Source organism: Trachypithecus francoisi, unplaced genomic scaffold (genome assembly GCF_009764315.1).
Source record: "Trachypithecus francoisi isolate TF-2019V2 unplaced genomic scaffold, Tfra_2.0 Lachesis_group5, whole genome shotgun sequence".
NCBI lineage: Eukaryota > Metazoa > Chordata > Mammalia > Primates > Cercopithecidae > Trachypithecus > Trachypithecus francoisi.
In genome coordinates, this window is record NW_022681470.1 from 128,570,824 (window position 1) to 128,588,777 (window position 17,954).

General features: G+C 44.2%; 1 protein-coding gene and 1 non-coding gene across 2 annotated transcripts in view; both read left to right on the forward strand.

Moving 5' to 3' along the window:
- Nucleotides 1–830: 830 nt before the first annotated feature.
- Nucleotides 831–937, forward strand: LOC117076988. The gene has a single exon (XR_004434592.1). It is a non-coding gene; the product is annotated as a U6 spliceosomal RNA (small nuclear RNA).
- Nucleotides 938–10,118: 9,181 nt separating this feature from the next.
- DIPK1A (divergent protein kinase domain 1A) overlaps nt 10,119–17,954 on the forward strand; it is a 125,033-nt gene continuing 117,197 nt past the window's right edge. The window contains exon 1 of the mRNA XM_033196662.1: nt 10,119–10,303. Within this exon, the coding sequence (XP_033052553.1) occupies nt 10,250–10,303 (54 nt within the window). The 5' untranslated portion in view covers nt 10,119–10,249. The remainder of the gene's footprint in view (nt 10,304–17,954) is intronic.

Sequence of the window (17,954 nt, forward strand, 5' to 3'; positions counted from 1 at the left end):
AGTACAAAAAAATTAGCCAGGCATGGTGGTGGGTGCCTTGTAATCCCACCTACTCAGGAGGCTGAGATGTGAGAACTGCTTGAACCCAGGAGGCAGAGGTTGCAGTGAGCCGAGATAGAGCCCCTGCATCCTAGCCTGGGCAACAGAGCAAGACTCTGTCTCAAAAAAAAAAAAAAAAAAAGTAATTATACACAGCCTTATAGCAGGACATTTTAGACATCTTTTTCAGACTTCTACATGAGTCCAGTGCCTACTCTGTGCTAAGCATCATGCTGAGCACTTTATAACACAGAACCCCATTTAATCCTCCTGTTGCTGAAGATGAAACTGAGGCATGGAGATTTTAAACAGCTGGCCCAAGGTCATATAACTAAAAAGTGGCAGAACTAAACAAAGAGAGCCTATCTGTTTTCAGTGGTTCTTATAGAGCTCCTAACCACTATAATGCAAAAAAGAAACATTGAAAAACAGGAAAAAACTCAGGAAAAGATGAAGAATATGCTCCACAAGAAGTTTGGAGTCCTTATTACATTTTCTGAATTTGTTGGTTCTAACTGGGGGTGATCAGCAAGGAAACATCTGGGTTCTCTAAGATCTTTACTGTCATCTGAGAGAATCAAACGTTTCTTGGACTTGGATGGTTATTCTTGTGCTCGAGAGAACTGGAAAGTGTTTAGGGTTAGTCATCAGAAGGAAGGAAGACACTACAAATTGCCCGGTGAACAGTGCTCTTGTAGTGCCACCAGAGAACATGGCATATTCTTATACACAAAATTAAGAGAGTAGAGAAACCCTATTGTGAAATACTATTTTAATATTATGACATTGTCATGCTCACTTTGACAGCTCATACACTAAAAATGGAACCATATAGAGAAGACTATCATGGCTTCTGCACAACGATGACAGGCAAATTTGTGAAGCATTCCATATTTTTAAAATCTGTATATGATGACATTGACAGTTTACACAAAATCCCAGAGACTACTGCCAGAGACTGAAAATATCATCAGATGATCTCAGGACAAGTTCATATCCTCCTGAAGTCTATAACCCACCACAATAAGGTGAATCCTTATTGTAACTTCTATGTGACAGGTCTCATGTGATGTTCATTTCTGACATTATTGCTGCAGTCACCGTGAATTATCAAGATAAGTCTTTTAGTGCAACATTTTCATTAGGAGGAATTTCAAGATCCAGAATTAAAAGTGTTATGCCTTAAGTCAAACAAAATCTTAGCACCAAATTCTTATAGGTGTTTCATTTTCTTGAAGAACTATTCCAAAAAACCCCAGCACTTCTTCAGGGAATGTACTGATAAGAATAAAGAACAAAATAAAGATTGTCATTCATGACTGTTTCAGATTTTGAATGCTGCTTTTCAGGTAAAACCTTTTTAAAACCTATTTTATTATTATACTTCTTATCTTCTTGGAAGCCTTATTTATTCATTCATTCTTTTATTCTCTTAAGAAATGTTTATGGATTACCTTCTGTAGGCCAGGTGTTAAGGAAATAACAATAAATTGTAATTTCCCTTCAAATTCTTATCATTCTTCCTCTTTTTTTAAAGCACTGTATGGCTGGGCGTGGTGGCTCAAGCCTGTAATCCCAGCACTTTGGGAGGCCGAGACGGGCGGATCACGAGGTCAGGAGATCGAGACCATCCTGGCTAACACGGTGAAACCCCGTCTCTACTAAAAAATACAAAAAAAAAATAGCCGGGCGAGGTGGTGGGCGCCTGTAGTCCCAGCTACTCGGGAGGCTGAGGCTGGAGAATGGCGTAAATCCAGGAGGCGGAGCTTGCAGTGAGCTGAGATCCGGACACTGCACTCCAGCCCGGGCGACAGAGCGAGACTCCGTCTCAAAATAAATAAATAAATAAATAAATAAATAAATAAATAAATAAATAAAGCAGTGTATTCTATATTAAAAGCAGATACATACAATACCTGTCCTACTTTATAAGTTTCTTGTGTTCCATACTCTGAACAGCATTTTATAAAATTTTGGACACAACAGATTCTTAATATTTGGTGGTAGTGTTAGTAGAAAACTAGGGAACCACTGTATTTTTAAATTCCAATGTCCAATGTGCCTTTTCATAGAAGATAAAAAAGAGCTCTGTCTCTCATTTCAGTCTATGTTCTCATGATTCAATCACAATAGATTTCATTTTTCCTGGGGTGCAAATTCAGTCACCACCCTGGCTTACCAATACCCTGCATCATCTAGTGGCCTGAGAAGGTGAATATAGACTACACAGTATATGCAAAGAATTCACTTGTCCTGTTATCTGTGGAATTTCAGGTAAAACATGGGTTCTTTTTAATGGAATCATTAATCCAGAGCCTAATCTTTCTCTATTCTCTTCATTTGCTCTTTTCTTGCTTCCCATTCTGAAGCTTCAAAGAAGCTCCTCTTTAAGTGTACTTTCCCAAGTCACTGCTGATTTTAACTCAGAGGTCACTAAGTCAAATGCCTACAGGGACCAGATGGGAAAGATAAATAAATGCTGAGGGCTGAAGCAAGAAAACTAGGAAGTGAGAGGGTCTATAGCAGACCGCAGGACCAGTGCCACCCAGAGGTCACACCAGCCCACCGTTGGTGTGTGTGAGAGGCTTGGTTCGCTGATCTAATTTTCAAAAGAGCCAGAAATCTAGATGTTTATGTAAAATGTCCCAATGTGTAAATATTGGAAGAAACAAAACACAATCTGCCCAGGGCTGACATTAGCAACCTGTGTTCTCATTGGTATTGAATTTAAAGCACTGAAAACACCACAGGTTTCCGAAATGTCCTTGAAGAATGTCAGCTGAATTCTGTGATCTAACCTCACTGTCAAGGCAAAAGAGAAGGGAAAGATTCTTATCAGGAGTATGATTTGATGTTGGTCTAATTAGTACATTTTCATTAGTCTAATTAATAGGTTTCCATTCTGCAGTTTTAAAAAAATGTAATAAAGTAACTTTTTTTAGGTAAGAAAGGGGAAATGAAACAAATATATATTCAATTTTAAAAATATATATTCAATTTTGCTTTTATTTATATAAAAAATTGGCACTGGAAGGATCAATTTAAAACTAAAACAAGTGATTACCTATGGGGGATAGGACAAGGGAGAATAAAATTTCTCAATGAATACTTTTAATTTAGTTTTTATTTTTGAACCAGATGAAAATACCACATATTCAAAAATTACAATAAATTTTAAAATAAAAATAAAAAACATTAAAATCACATTTTAAAAATTACCTATCATACAGAGAGGTAGGATAGGCTGAAAAATAGAGACTGGGCACCGTGCCATGTATCTGTAGTCCTAGGTACTAAGGAGGCTCAGGTGGGAGGATTGCTTGAGCCCAGGAGTTCTAGATTATGGTGAGCTATGATCATGCCACAGCACTCCAGCCTAGGTGACAGAGCAAGATTAAAAAAATAAATAAATTAGAAAGCATAAAAATAAAAAAACTTTAACATTGTATGAGGGAAGCAGAATTATAAAAGTTCAAGAAAAAGAAAAGGGAACAATGTTATATTTCTGATAGCTAAATAAATAACCTTATCACTTAAAGGATGATACTTTTTTTTTTTTTTTTTTTTTTTTTGAGACGGAGTCTCGCTCTGTCGCCCAGGCTGGAGTGCAGTGGCCGGATCTCAGCTCACTGCAAGCTCCGCCTCCCGGGTTTACGCCATTCTCTCGCCTCAGCCTCCCAAGTAGCTGGGACTACAGGCGCCCGCCATCTCGCCCGGCTAATTTTTTGTATTTTTTTAGTAGAGACGGGGTTTCACAGTGTTAGCCAGGGTGGTCTCGATCTCCTGACCTCGTGATCCGCCCGTCTCGGCCTCCCAAAGTGCTGGGATTACAGGCTTGAGCCACCGCGCCCGGCCAGGATGATACTCTTTAAACGGTATCAAGGTGCATGATACTGAGGTATCAAGGTATTTATATATATTCCACTGGATACACTTAAGAGTTGTATGATAATTTTTTTGGTTTTTGTTTGTTTGTTTTTTTAGATAGAGTCTTGCTCTGTCACCCGGGCTGGAGTGCAGTGGTGTGATCTCGGCTCACTGCAACCTCCACCTCAGCCTCCTGAGTATCTGGGATTACAGGCACCCGCCACCACACTTGGTTAATTTTTTTACTTTTTAGTAGAGATGGGGATTTCACCATCTTGACCAGGCTGGTCTTGAACTTCTGACCTCGTGATCAACCTGCCTTGGCCTCCCAAAGTGCTGGGATTACAGGCGTGAGCCACTGCGCCCAGCTACAGTTTTTTTTTTTTTAATGCCAATATTTACAACACAAAACTGAAAATTACTTCCTTTACAATTGTTTAATTTTATGATAAAATTTTGGATGTTGATATAAAACATCAGATAATTCATGTATTTTTCAAAATTCTTTTGAGAATGTGCAAACAAGAAAGTTCAAAGTCCACTGATCTTGATTTTCCTGTATTGGAACCCACTGGAGTAATTTCTTTGTCTCTGGAAGGCCAAAGTTACATTACATGTGATGACGACTAAGAGGCCACAAATTAGCACCTCTGAACACAACCATATGAATTAGTTTTGGATTAGCTAGCTTTTACTTAGAAAAAATGAAATTTTTAAGGGCCATAAGAACAGGCACTAGCACAAGTACATTTGGATGTTTGTAAAGTAGGTCCAGTATATGACATAAAGGATGGCCAGGCCTCTGCAGTGAGAGTTCAGGAGAACATCAGACCAGAGGCAGAAAGGATCTTGCCTAAATTTGCCAAGGCCAACCTGCTTGGATCCATCTTAGGACTCATCCAAGTGAATTTATAGCCAAACTGCAAGTCCAGTGATATAAGGGCTCACTGTACCCACCTGGGTGCAAGGTCCTCAACATGGGCCCTGGAGGGCCAGGGTCTTGGGGCATGTGAAGACAAGGGAAGCAACTCAAGTTTGAAATGAAAATCTTCTAAACTACTTTTCTCCATTCAAATAAAACATTAATTTCATTTAGTCTTGGGTGACTCTAAAAGGAAACCCAAATAACCATTTCTTCTCATTTGGTTCACATTTTGTCCTTGTTATCCTTGTTTATATCCTTTACCATGAGAAACCCCAGACCACCAGGCCTCCCTCACCTTCCACCTGACCCTCTCAAGGCTCTTCACATCACCTATTCTGAACTCTTCTCAAGACTCCCCAGTTTCTTGAGAAGTCCCACTGTGCCCTCTGTCTATCATCAGCAAAATCCTCTATATCCTCAACCGCTTCTTTAAATATCTCCTGCACCTTTTTGTCCTAACGCCAATCTGGCTGATTCCTGTGGATGCTGTTGTCCCTGCAGCCTTCCCAGCACCCTCATACCACTGGAGTGGGAGGTAGGAGAGGGCTCTTCCTTGCTTCTCTTTTAAGCTATTCTTCCTCCCTCCTCTCTAATTCCTACCCCTGCCCATTATCTTTTTTAAAACTCATGTCCTGGCCGGGCGCGGTGGCTCAAGCCTGTAATCCCAGCACTTTGGGAGGCCGAGACGGGCGGATCACGAGGTCAGGAGATCGAGACCATCCTGGCGAACACGGTGAAACCCCGTCTCTACTAAAAATACAAAAACTAGCCGGGCGAGGTGGCGGGCGCCTGTAGTCCCAGCTACTCGGGAGGCTGAGGCAGGAGAATGGCGTAAACCTGGGAGACGGAGCTTGCAGTGAGCTGAGATCCGGCCACTGCACTCCAGTCCGGGCGACAGAGCGAGACTCTGCCTCAAAAAAAAAAAAAAAAAAAAAAAAACTCATGTCCTCCGATGTTGTCACTCACCTTCCTCATTCCTCACCTACTCACTCACAGATCACTGTCTTATTTATCAAGGACTTTAGCTTTTGCTACTGACATCTTCCCCAGCACCTCCCTTGTCCTAAGTCTTACTGTTTTTAATACACATGCATATAATCTGTATGACAGTCTGTCCTTGACTCTCTTCCAATGATCCTGCCTCCACATCCCTTAGCCATTCACTGCCATGGTGGCATCCCACCCTAGGTTTCATCACTTCTCCATAGTCTCAATTTCATGGATCCCACTAAAATTACCACATTGTTGTGGTCACCCTGCAGAAGCACCTAAAATTTAATTTGGATGTTGAGACTGATGATGCTACACACACACCAAGAGGGTGTGGAAAGGTTTATTCACACACTGCAGCTTTCTGGGGAGAGCAGGGCAGGCTCCCAAACTGGTTCAAAAATGGCTTAAGGGAGCAAAGAAAGGAGACTATCTTAGGATGTCATGGTGGTTAAGGGGTAGGACCACAGTGAGGGCTCTCTCACATGGGCTGGGTCTTGTACGGTTTGAACTTCCTGCTGGCATCAAAGGCATCTAGGCTTTCTTATGTTTGCACAGGGGAAACAGGAGTGGCAGGGCTTCAAAGCTGTCAGTACATATAAAAAATGGAGTCAGACTTGCAATATGGATATATATTTAGAGACATTGTCTCACTCCGTTGCCCAGGTTAGAATATAGGGTACAATCATGGCTTGCTGCAACCGCCACCTCCTGGTCTCAAGGGATCCTCCCGCTTCAGCCTCCGGAGTGCACAGGTGCACACCACCATGCTTGACTAATATTTAAATTTTCTGTAGAAATGGGGTCTTGCTATGTTGCTCAGGCTGGTCTTGCACTCCTGGCCTCAAATGATCCTCCTGTTCCAGCCTCCCAAAGTACTGGATTTACAGACACAAGACATTATGCCCAGCCTCAGACTATTATATACCTCCTATATTTCCACATCATTCTCTCTTTTCCCTAGACTCCTACAACCCCTCAACCCCAGACGGACTTGCAACTTATTGATCCTACCACCTTTTCACTGTCCTTAACCTCTCCATATCTACTCTTCCCTCTTTAATCATCTTAAGTTCCATGGTGAATCATAATCATGCCCTTGCGTATATCCTCAACTTCCTTGCTCTTATTCCTTTGGTAAAATGTGATTAAACAGAATTCTCAGCCTACTCTGGACCTGCTTCCCAGGAGCTAATTATTGCTGGAGAAAGAAGCACACTCATACTAACTTGTCTCACTTAAATTCATGACCATAAACTGAAGTGGGCCCTACATGACACTCAACAAGCACACAATTATTTTCTGGTCCATTGTCTTCTCATTCTCCTAGATGACATTTTACACCTTCTCTTCCCTTTTCACATAATCTTTCCCACCTCCTCTCAGCTGATAGCATTCCTTTCTACATCTCTAAGAAAATTGAAGCAATCAGAAGAGAACTTCCAAAGATTCCTTTTACCACGCCTACCCACCTGCCTGCCTGTTTCCATAGATGAACAGTCTGTACTCCTGTCTACAGATGATCCTTCCACTTGTGTGTGAGTTTTCAAACGCTTTTTCCCTCTCAAGGACACCACTCCAGTACTTCTCACTTCTTGTTTCCACGTGAATTTTCCCTTTTCTTCCGGATCATTACTATTAAAAACAAGTATTTCTCCCCCCACCACTTTTTTCTTTTTTAAAGAAACAGGGTCTCACTCTGTCACCCAGGATGGAGTGCATTGATGCGATCACAGCTCACTGCATCCTTGACGTCCTGTGCTCGGCTTCTCCCTATTTTTTTCCAACCTTCTTTTGACTCTGCTTTTACCACCAGTCACTGTCCCAGATTTGGGATCCCCTTTGTAAGAGAACTTCTCAAAAGAATTGTTTGTATTAGCCATCTCCAGTTTCTCTCCTCTCATTTTTTTCTTAAACCTACTCCAATCAAGTTTTTCCTCTATTGCTCCACTGAAGGGTTATCAATGGCCTCCATGTCACTAAATCCAACAGTCAATTCTCAGTCCTCACTCACGGAGGAGCACTCCCTGCTAGATCTACGAGCTTCACTCGGCTTCAGGGCACCTCACTCGGGTCTCCCACTTCACTGGCGGCTCCTTTTCAGTCTCCTTGGTTGGCTCATCCACTACCCTGCCTTAAAGCTGCATTGGTCCCCAGAGCTCCATCCTCAGTCGTCTTCTATTTACACTCACTTCCTACCCATGATCTTAGGCAGTCTCATGGCTTTAAACGCCATCTAAATGCTGATATCTCTCATATACCTCTAGCTTGGACCACGCTCCTTAATCCTAGACTCATTCACACATACAACTGCCTAATCAAGATCTCCACTTCAATTTCTAATAGATACTATAAAATGTAACTTATCCAAAACTGAACTCCTTTTTTTGCCTCAAACTTCCTCTACTTGTAGTCTCCTCCATTTCCCTTGGTGTTTTCCCCATAATCTTTATATTGATTACGTTTATTATTTATTGCCCCTCTCTCTCACATCCACAAGAGCAAAGATTTTTGTCTGTTTTGTTTATGTAACCCAAACAACCTGAATAGTGCCTGGGTACTCATAAATCTTTTTTTTTTTTTTGGGACAGAGTCTGGCTCTGTCGCCCAGGCTGGAGTGCAGTGGCCAGATCTCAGCTCACTGCAAGCTCTGCCTCCCGGGTTTACGCCATTCTCTTGCCTCAGCCTCCCGAGTAGCTGGGACTACAGGCGCCCGCCACCTCGCCCGGCTAGTTTTTTGTATTTTTTAGTAGAGACGGGGTTTCACTGTGTTAGCCAGGATGGTCTCGATCTCCTGACCTCGTGATCCACCCGTCTCGGCCTCCCAAAGTGCTGAGATTACAGGCTTGAGCCACCGCGCCCTGCCTATAAATCTTTACTAAATGAATGCATGAAACCACCAGGATTCACCCTTATCTTATTCTGAAATTACCGTCTCTTAACCCAAACAAAATCAATGAAAAATTGGTTTATCTGCAAGCAATAAAATAAGACCAAGTAGCTGTAGTTCCAGCTACACGGAAGGATGGCTTCAGCCCAGGAGTGTGAGTCCAGCCTAGTCAACATGGTAAGACCCCTCTCAAAAATAGAAAGAACAACAACCACAACAAAAATCACCGAGGTTTAAAACCTGTGTCTGTGTGTGGGTTGAGGGAAGGGGCAGACATGAAGGTATCTCTTCAGGAACAAGGCACCTGAACAAGGCTTATGTAAAAACCAAGTGAGAATGAGTAATGGTTTGCTTCTGGGGAAACCGCTTCTCAGAGCAACAGGCCCGAATGAGCTCTAATGGGCCACCTAAACTTTGTTAGCATCACGTTTAAAGGTGGTAGGTGGGGTAAAAAGCAGCCAAAAAAAAAAAAAAAGCTTCTTCCATTACAAGTCACTTGGATCAACAGCTGTTCTCCCACTAGGGTGGCTCTTTTTTCCCTTATTTGGAACTCATTGTCAAAAGAAAGACACCACACCCTGTGTTATGTAGCCTTAACCCAGTAGCAGGCCACGTCCCAGGCTCCCTGCCTTCAGGACTGTATTTAATTCGGTGTTTTTGTTTTCTTTTGAAATCAGTGTTCCTGGGTGGGGCCAGGAAAACTCTGAAGCTGTCTTAAAAACAATATAAACAAAAAAAGTCGGAATTTTTTAAAAGTACATTTTTAAAAAAAAGTTGTAGGCCATTCGAGGCTAACTGAAGCGTGGTAGTGGGGCACCGAGTTCAGCAGCGGGGCGCCTTGTCCGCGTTCGACGCTGAGCCCAGTCCTGGGGGGATGCCCCGGTCTGCGTCTCCAGCTGCGGCAGACGCCCCCTTCCCTCGACCGCCACCAAGAGCGAGGGAGGACGAGCCAGTCCCCAGGGAAGGAGCCCCAAGCTTCCCCTGAATTTCGAAACAACCCGTCCAGACACGTACTGACTCCAGAAGCAGAGTCCATGGGGAGCGTCGGTGCTGCCGGGGCGGGTGGCGGGACGCGCAGCGAGGCGCAGCGCTGGGAGCCGGAAGCCGAAGCCGACTGCGAAGCCAGAGCGGTCCGAGGGTCGCCGCATCAGCCCGCGAAGCGCACGCCCCAATCCGCACAGAGCGTGCGACACCCGCGGCGCCCCCTCCCGCCTCCGCGCGCCTCCCCTTTAAGCTCCAGGCGCAGTCGATTTGTGTCGGCGGAGGCGAGGTGCGACTCCCCTTTATGGCGGAGTCGGCAGCAGTCTCTCTGACAGCCGCGGCGGCCGGGCAAACAGAGCAGGAGGTCGGGCCTCGGGTCGCTAGCCGCCCTCACTGCAGCCGGGCCGAGCGGAGCGCGGCGCGCGCCGCGGCGGGGGTGGAGGAGTGGGCGGGCCCGGCCGGGCAGGGGGCGGGGAGGCGGGGGGAGGCGGGGAGCCCGGCCGCCAGCGCTCGGGTCCGCCTCTGACTGCAGCGCGGCGGGGCGATGTGTGATTACCATGGCGAGGAGTCTCTGTCCGGGGGCCTGGCTAAGGAAACCCTATTACCTCCAGGTAGGCCGGCGGCCGCCCAGCCACCCGCTGCGGGAGCACCCGGCCGTGCACCCTGCCGCGCCGCGCGGGACTCGCCCCCGCTCCCTTCCTCCCTCCCTGGGTCTGCGCCCGCCCGAACCCCGCTGCCCCCTGCCGTCAGGCACCTGGCGGCGCGCCCTCTCCAGCCCCCTCGGCTGCGCTGCCGACGCCCCCCACCGCGGCCCTCGCGCCTCCCGCGCCGCGGCCAGCCGGGCTCCAGGGCCCGGGTCGTCCCGCCCGGGTTCGCCCTCTCACCCTGAGAGCCCCGAGACGTGACCTGGGTACGACCCGCGCTCCGGGCGCTGCCCGCAGCCCTGCGCCCCTCCCGGCGGAGCTCGACGGGCCGCCTTCTCCCTGGTGTTTTCGGGGCTTTCCCCCCTCCCCCGTGGGCCCCCGCAGGTCGGCTGCTCTTGACTCCGTGTCTTGGGTCTTAAGTCGGTGGTAGGAAAGGTGGTGTAGCATTCCTCCGTATCTTAGAAAATTATGACAATTTGTCACACCAGTGTTTCACCAGACACCAAAAAGCAGCGTGTGCCTCGTGCCGAGCCCCTTGGTTGGGTCTTTCCATCACACCCAAGATTTAAATGGGAGGTGGAGATCGATAAGCCTGAACCAGGCGGATGGGTGTTTGCTTTTTAAAGGAAAGGGGCTAGTGGCTGGTCTGCGGATCCAAAATACCCCAGCAATGCAAACGTGATTCTCAGTCATGTCGTGTGTACTGTTCGCGTGTTAATTTTTCATGATTTCCCGTTCCACCCTCTGTTCCGCTGCCAGTCTGTGCCTTGGAACCCTACTACTGCTTAAGTGTACTGTTTGGTCACCAGGGGGACCTAGTAGACACTGCGAGTAGCTGAGCGCAAATCCATCACTCCGATGGAAAAACAACTACAAATCAATGCCTTGCGTGGGTCAGCAGTGTTAGCCAACGCTGCATTCAGAGGACAGTATTCCTTTACCGCTTGCATTAAAAGGCCTAAAAATATTGGTAGATGATTTGGGGTCAGCTGGTGCTTTTATAAATTATGAAAAAAGTTGAGAAGATAACCATCATGGGGCAAGTAAATCTTACATTTTTGTTTGAAAATTGTATTAAGTCATTACCCTGAAATGAGTGATGTACTGCAAATTGGAAGAATGATTTGACAACCCATGATATTAAGCGTGTACGAATAAAATTGAGTCTTTGTAGCAAGCACCACCAATAGTAATTGTGCCCTTGAGTAACACTCTCAGAACCCCGTCTAGAATTCAACCCAGGCCAGGTACCTCTTTGTAGTCTTTTATGTGAGTCCAAAAAAAAAAAAAAAAAAACTCTTACCAGCCAGGCGCGGTGGCTCACGCCTGTAATCCGGCACTTGGGAGGCCAAGGCGGGCTGATTCCTTGAGCTTAGGAGTTTGAGACCAACCTGGGCAACATTGTGAAACCCCGTCTCTACTAAAAATACCAAAAAAAAAAAAAAAAAAAAAAGGAAAGAAAAAGAAAAGAAAATTTGGGTGGGGGGCCTGTGGTACCACCTACTCCGGGAGGCTGAAGTGGGACTATGACTGGAGCCCCGGGGCGGAGATTGCAGTGAGCAGAGATCACCCCACTGCACTCCAGCCTGGGCAGCAGAGTGAGACCGTGCCTCTTAAAAACAAACAAACAACAACAACAACAAAAAAACACAAAAAACAACAAGAGGCTGGGCGCAGTGGCTTATGCTTGTAATCCCCACACTTTGGGAGGCCAAGGCGTGGCGGATCATGAGGTCAGGAGATCAAAACCATCCTGACTAACATGGTGAAACCCCGTCTCTACTAAAAATACAAAAAATTAGCCTGGCGTGGTGGCGGGCGCGTGTAGTCCCAGGTACTAGGTAGGCTGAGGCAGGATAATGGCGTGAACCCGGGAGATGGAGCTTGTGGTGAGCAGAGATCGCGCCACTGCCCTCCAGCCTGGGCGACAGAGCGAGACTCTGTCTCAACAACAACAACAACAACAAAAAAGTGTTTTACTATGGATATTTTTATACATCAGGAAACAGAAAAGAATAATGAACTGTCATATGCCTATCAGCCACCCTCATCAGTATTTTATTTCATTTCACCTCGCCCAAAACCCTCTTCCAACCGTTAGTTAGTTAGTTAGCTAGTTAGTTAGAGACAGGTCTTCTGTTTCCCAGGATGGAGTGCAGTGGTGCCATCTGGGCTCACTGCAGCCTCGACTTTCCAGGCTCAGGTAATCCTTTCGCCTCAGCCTCCTGAGAAGCTGGAACTACAGGCACACACCACCACGCCCATCTAATTTTTGTACTTTTTGTAGACACGGGGTTTCATCGTGTTGCCCAGGCTAGTCTCGAACTCCTGGCCTCAAGCAGTCCTCCTGCCTTGACTTCCCAAAGTGATGGGATTACAGGCATGAGCCACTACGCCTGGCTGAACCAAAGTATTTTAAAGTAAACCTCAGGCATCACATCATTTCATCTAAGTACCTCAGTATGCATTTCTAATAGATAAGGATATTTTTAGATGTAATCATAATACCATTATCATGCCTAACTAAAGTTAATAACAATTTATTTTTTCCCACCCCCTTCTAGAGATGCATGAACCTGAGATTACTGACTAAATCTGATTTGCCATGGAGTGGGTTTACTGTGATTTCAATGGATCTCTCTGCAAAAAGCAAAACAAAAAACCCTCCTCTTTTTTTTTTTTTTTTTTTTTTTTTTTTTTGAGACGGAGTCTCGCTCTGTCACCCAAGCTGGAGTGCACTGGCCAGATCTCAGCTCACTGCAAGCTCCGCCTCCCGGGTTCACGCCATTCTCCTGCCTCAGCCTCCCGAGTAGCTGGGACTACAGGCGCCCGCCACCTCGCCCGGCTATTTTTTTTTTGTATTTTTTAGTAGAGACGGGGTTTCACCGTGTTAGCCAGGATGGTCTCGATCTCCTGACCTTGTGATCCGCCCGCCTCGGCCTCCCAAAGTGCTGGGATTACAGGCTTGAGCCACCGCGCCCGGCCCAAAAAACCCTCCTCTTATCAGCTCATTTATGCCAGAAATTCTTCTTATGAGGGAAACTAGTTTCATTTCATGTTTTGGAAGAATGTCTTAGAATACAGATGTCTGGTTTAAGTAACTTTTCCTATGAATGAATGTATTATTTTAATTTAGAGTGAGGGTATAACTATTTAGCAGGTATGAGAGATCTTGTTCTGTTTGGGGGTGGGGAAGGGTAAGAGGACAGGAAGAAGTTGGATTTATTTCACAGATAGAGGAAAGAGATAGAGGGCCAGGAAGAGGAGAGAAAGGTTGCAGAGACCAGCTTTGTATACTGGCAGTTTTAATGTTTATCTTTAACTGGATAGGGTCAAAGACCAGTTATGTCCTGAGGTGTTCAGGCCTTAGGAGCTGTAAGTTCCCTTTTTTCTGCAGTGTACAGGAGAAAACTTCCAAGCAGTCAGCTTACTTGTAAAGGAACTTCATTCTCAGTATTTTTATTAATCCAGTGGCACTTCATAATGCTTTTGGAAAACTGTAGCATTATGCAATTAATGATATATTTTCAGCCATAATAGACATTCATGAGCTAATGCAGGTACCTTATCACTGTTTATAGCTTTGCTTATATAGCAAAGGAGAGTCTACTGCCTGTGAAGAAAAGAACTTGTGTGGTGTATGTGTACAACAGAATATTATTCAGCAATAAAGTGAAATGAAGTTCTGATACACACTGTAACATGGGTGAACCTTAAAAACATTAAATATATGAAACCAGTCACAAAAGATCACATATTATTTCATTCATATGAGATGTCCAGAATGGGCAAATCTATAAAGACAAAAAAATAGATTAATGGTTGTCTGGGGAGAAATGGGGAGTAATTACTGATGAATACGAGGTGTTCTTGAGGGGGACAGAAATGTTCTAAAATTGATAGTGGTGATGGTTGCCCAAGTCTGTGAATATACTAAAACGTACTGAACTTTATACTTTAAATGAATAAATTGTAGGATATGTGAATTATTAGTATATCTCCATAAAACTGTTAAAAAAGGAAAATAAATGAACCGAGTTTATCTCATGAAAGTGGTCCTTCTTTTCTCTGCCTTTTGCTGCAGATTCCACCAAGGCCAGCTTTTTGGTGTAGGGAGCACTTCCTTCAGGGGAGCCGGGCAGGCACACTGTTGGTCTGTGCAGCCTCTCTGTGGGCTAGGAGGACTTGTGACCTGCCTGGAAGAGCCAACAGACATTTACCTGAGCAACAAGTTTCTCATGGCAAGGCATCTTGCCCAGAGCAAGCAAGCTAATTTACAGTTCCATGTTTTCTAGATATTTTGTTGAAACATTACTTGGGACATAACACTTCCTGGACTGGCTAAATGATGCAGCACATTGAACAGAGTAGAATCCTGCCTCTGAGATCAGAAACTGTGGGTGTATTAACTGTTTAAACCATTTTTAGAAGTATTTTTCTTCCATGTGCCATTATAGTGCATACTACTTGTGGCCTGCTTGGGTGTGATAACCCAGAATGACACCTGCATTTGTCTGTTTGTAGCAGTGTGTTTTCTACAAAGTAGGATCTACTTTGTTTAGGGTTTACTCATAGTCTGAGTGAAGCTGATAACACAGCAACCCTGTAATTTGCTGGTTTTGGTTTAAAATACTTTCTTCCTTCTCATTACTGTTAAGTCCTGAAAGAATGAAAGTTAAGACAATTCAGCATAATTCTCTGTACTTAGATTATGCACATTTTCCATTCCAATCATTCTGCCTATGTGTTCTGTTGCATATGAAAAGTTGGTACAGTTCTAATGGAAATTTGAAGTTCCATATACTTGGGTCCTTTGAAGGTTTTCAAGCCCTTTTGCTTGTAAAGGGCTTAAAGTTTTTGAAGTATCCTCTTGAAAATGACTGCCCTAGCAATTTCAGTATGTGTTCAGTAGGGTTGTCATGAGTGAATAGGTAGTAGGCATGTTCTAACTAGGGTGTTGGCACTCGTTTAACATTTCTGATACCTGGCACTTTGGCTCATATTAGTACAATTTTTCAAACATGACTTCTGTGGATGGTTTGGTTCCTTATGAGTTAATGTGGATATTTTGTGAGATTTAGTGCCAGACAGGGTTACTGATACAGATTAACTGGTAATAGTAGTAATGTCACCAAATACTGTAGTAAGATTAATATGGCTTTTTGCCCATTTTCAGTCTCCGGGATTATTTTAAATCTAAGGATAATTAGAGCCTATGGTTGTCCCCTATCCTCCAAAGACAATAGAGGGAGAAGATCTGTAGTTTGTATAGTTCTCATTAACTTTATTAGACCTGCTGTTCAGAGATTAGCTTTTGCCTTTGCCTGAAACTTAATCTCCAGAACAATGATTAGCTTTCTGAGAATGGTATGTGTACAGAGAGCCATTTGATATTACCATTAGTTGCTTTTGAACCTTTGTTAGAAGCTCAAAGAAATGGTGAATTCTCAGGGAGATTGCATCCTTACCACATTTCTTTCAGACTGGACCATACAGTAAAAGTGTTTCTTCATTGTAGTCTTCTCAGTGCCTCAGATTTTTTTTTTTAAGTTAAAGACTTTAAATGTTTTAGAACCATTTTAAGTTCACAGCAAAATTGAGAGGAATGCAGAGAGATTTCCCATATACTCGTCGTCCTGACACATGAATAGCCTCCCTCCTTTTCTTTTTTTTCCCCCTTTTCTTCTTTTCTTTTCTCTTCTTGATACAGGATCTCCCTCTGTGACCCAGGCTGGAGTGCAGTCTGGGTGACAGTCATGGCTCACTGCAGCCTCTACCTCCCATACTCAAGTGATCCTACTGCCTCAGCCTCCTGAGTAGCTACAGGCACATCCCACCAAGTCCAGATGATTTAATTTTTTTTTTTTTAAGAGACAGTGGTCCCACTACATTGCCCAGGCTGGTCTTGAATTCTTGGGCTCAAGTGATCCTCCTGCCTTGGCCTCCCAAAGTGCTGGAATTATAGGAATTAACCATTGTGCCTGCCCCCGTCCCCTATTTTCTTTCTTTTTTTTTTTAATTGAGACAGAATCTTGCTCTGTCACCCAGGCTGGAGTGCAGTGGCACGATCTCAGCTTACTGCAAGCTCTGCCTGCCAGGTTTCACGTCATTCTCCTGCCTCAGCCTCCCAAATAGCTGGGACTACAGGCGCCCGCCACCACGCCCAGTTAATTTTTTGTGGTTTTAGTAGAGATGGTTTTAGTAGAGTTTTGTGGATTTGGTAGAGATCACCATGTTACCCAGGATGGGTCAATCTCCTGACCTCATGATCTGCCTGCCTTGGCCTCCCAAAGTGCTGGGATTACAGGTGTGAGCCACCACGCCCAGCCCCCTCCCCTATTTTTAACATTCCCCACATAATGGTACATGTTTTACAGTTGATGAACTTACACTGACATCACCCAAAGTCCGTGGTTTTACATTAGGGTTTATTCTTTGAGTTGTACATTCAATGGGTTTGGATAAATGTATAATGACATGTATCCATCATTATAGTATAGAGTGTAGTTCCACTGCCTTAAAAATCTGTGTTTTGCTTATTCATCCTTCTGTCCCCATTGAGCCCCCAACAACCACTGGTCTTTATTGTCTCCATAGTTTTGCCTTTTTGTAAAATGTCATCTAGTTGGAATCATGTAGTATTAGGTAGCCTTTTCAAATAGGCTTCTTTCACTTAGTAATATGCATTTACGTCTCCTCCATGGCTTTTCATGGCTTAATAGCTCATTTCTTTTTAATGCTGAATAATATTTCATTGTCTGAATGTACCACAGTTTATCCATTCACTTACCAAAGGGCATCTTAGTTGCTTCCAATATTTGGTAATTATGAATAAGGCTGCTACATAAACATCTGTGTGCAGGTTTTTTTGTGGAGTGTCCCAGTTTTTCATCTTGATGGATTATAGTATTGTGTTCTCCATAAAAGTTTTCTTTTTTTTTTTTTTTTTTTTTAGCACTTAGGTACATTTTAATGTTTTTATTTTTAAAAGTTGTTTCTAAAAGCAATACTATATCAATCTGTTAAATACCATCATTTTACACTGTCTGATTGAAGAGGTAAGGTGTTGTCGGCTGGGCTCGGAGGCTCACGCCTATAATCCCAGCACTTTGAGAGGCTAAGGCAGGTGGATCACTTGAGGTCAGGAGTTTGAGACCAGTCCAGCCAATGTGACGAAACCCTGCCTCTACTAAAAATACAAAAATTAGCTGGATATGATGGCATATGCCTGTAGTCCCAGCTACTTGGGAGGCTGAGGTGGGAGAGCTTGAACCCGGGAGTTGGAGGTTGCAGTGAGCCAAGATCACACCACTGCACTCCAGCCTGGGTGACAGAAGTCTCAAAAAAAAGAAAAAAAAAAAAAAAAAAGAAAAGATAATGTGTTAATATTTTTAACATATCCATTTCTTTTCTTTCTTTTTTTTTTTTTTTCTTTTTTGTGAGACAGGGTCTTGCTCTGTTGCCCAGGCTGGTCTCAAACTCCTGGGTTCAGGAGGACCTTCCCACCTTGGACTTCCAAAGTGCTAGGGTATGAGCTACTATGCCTGGCCATATCCAATTCTAGATGTTCAAATAATTTGCAAATAATTTTCCTTTAAAACCTTTTAATCTATGAAGT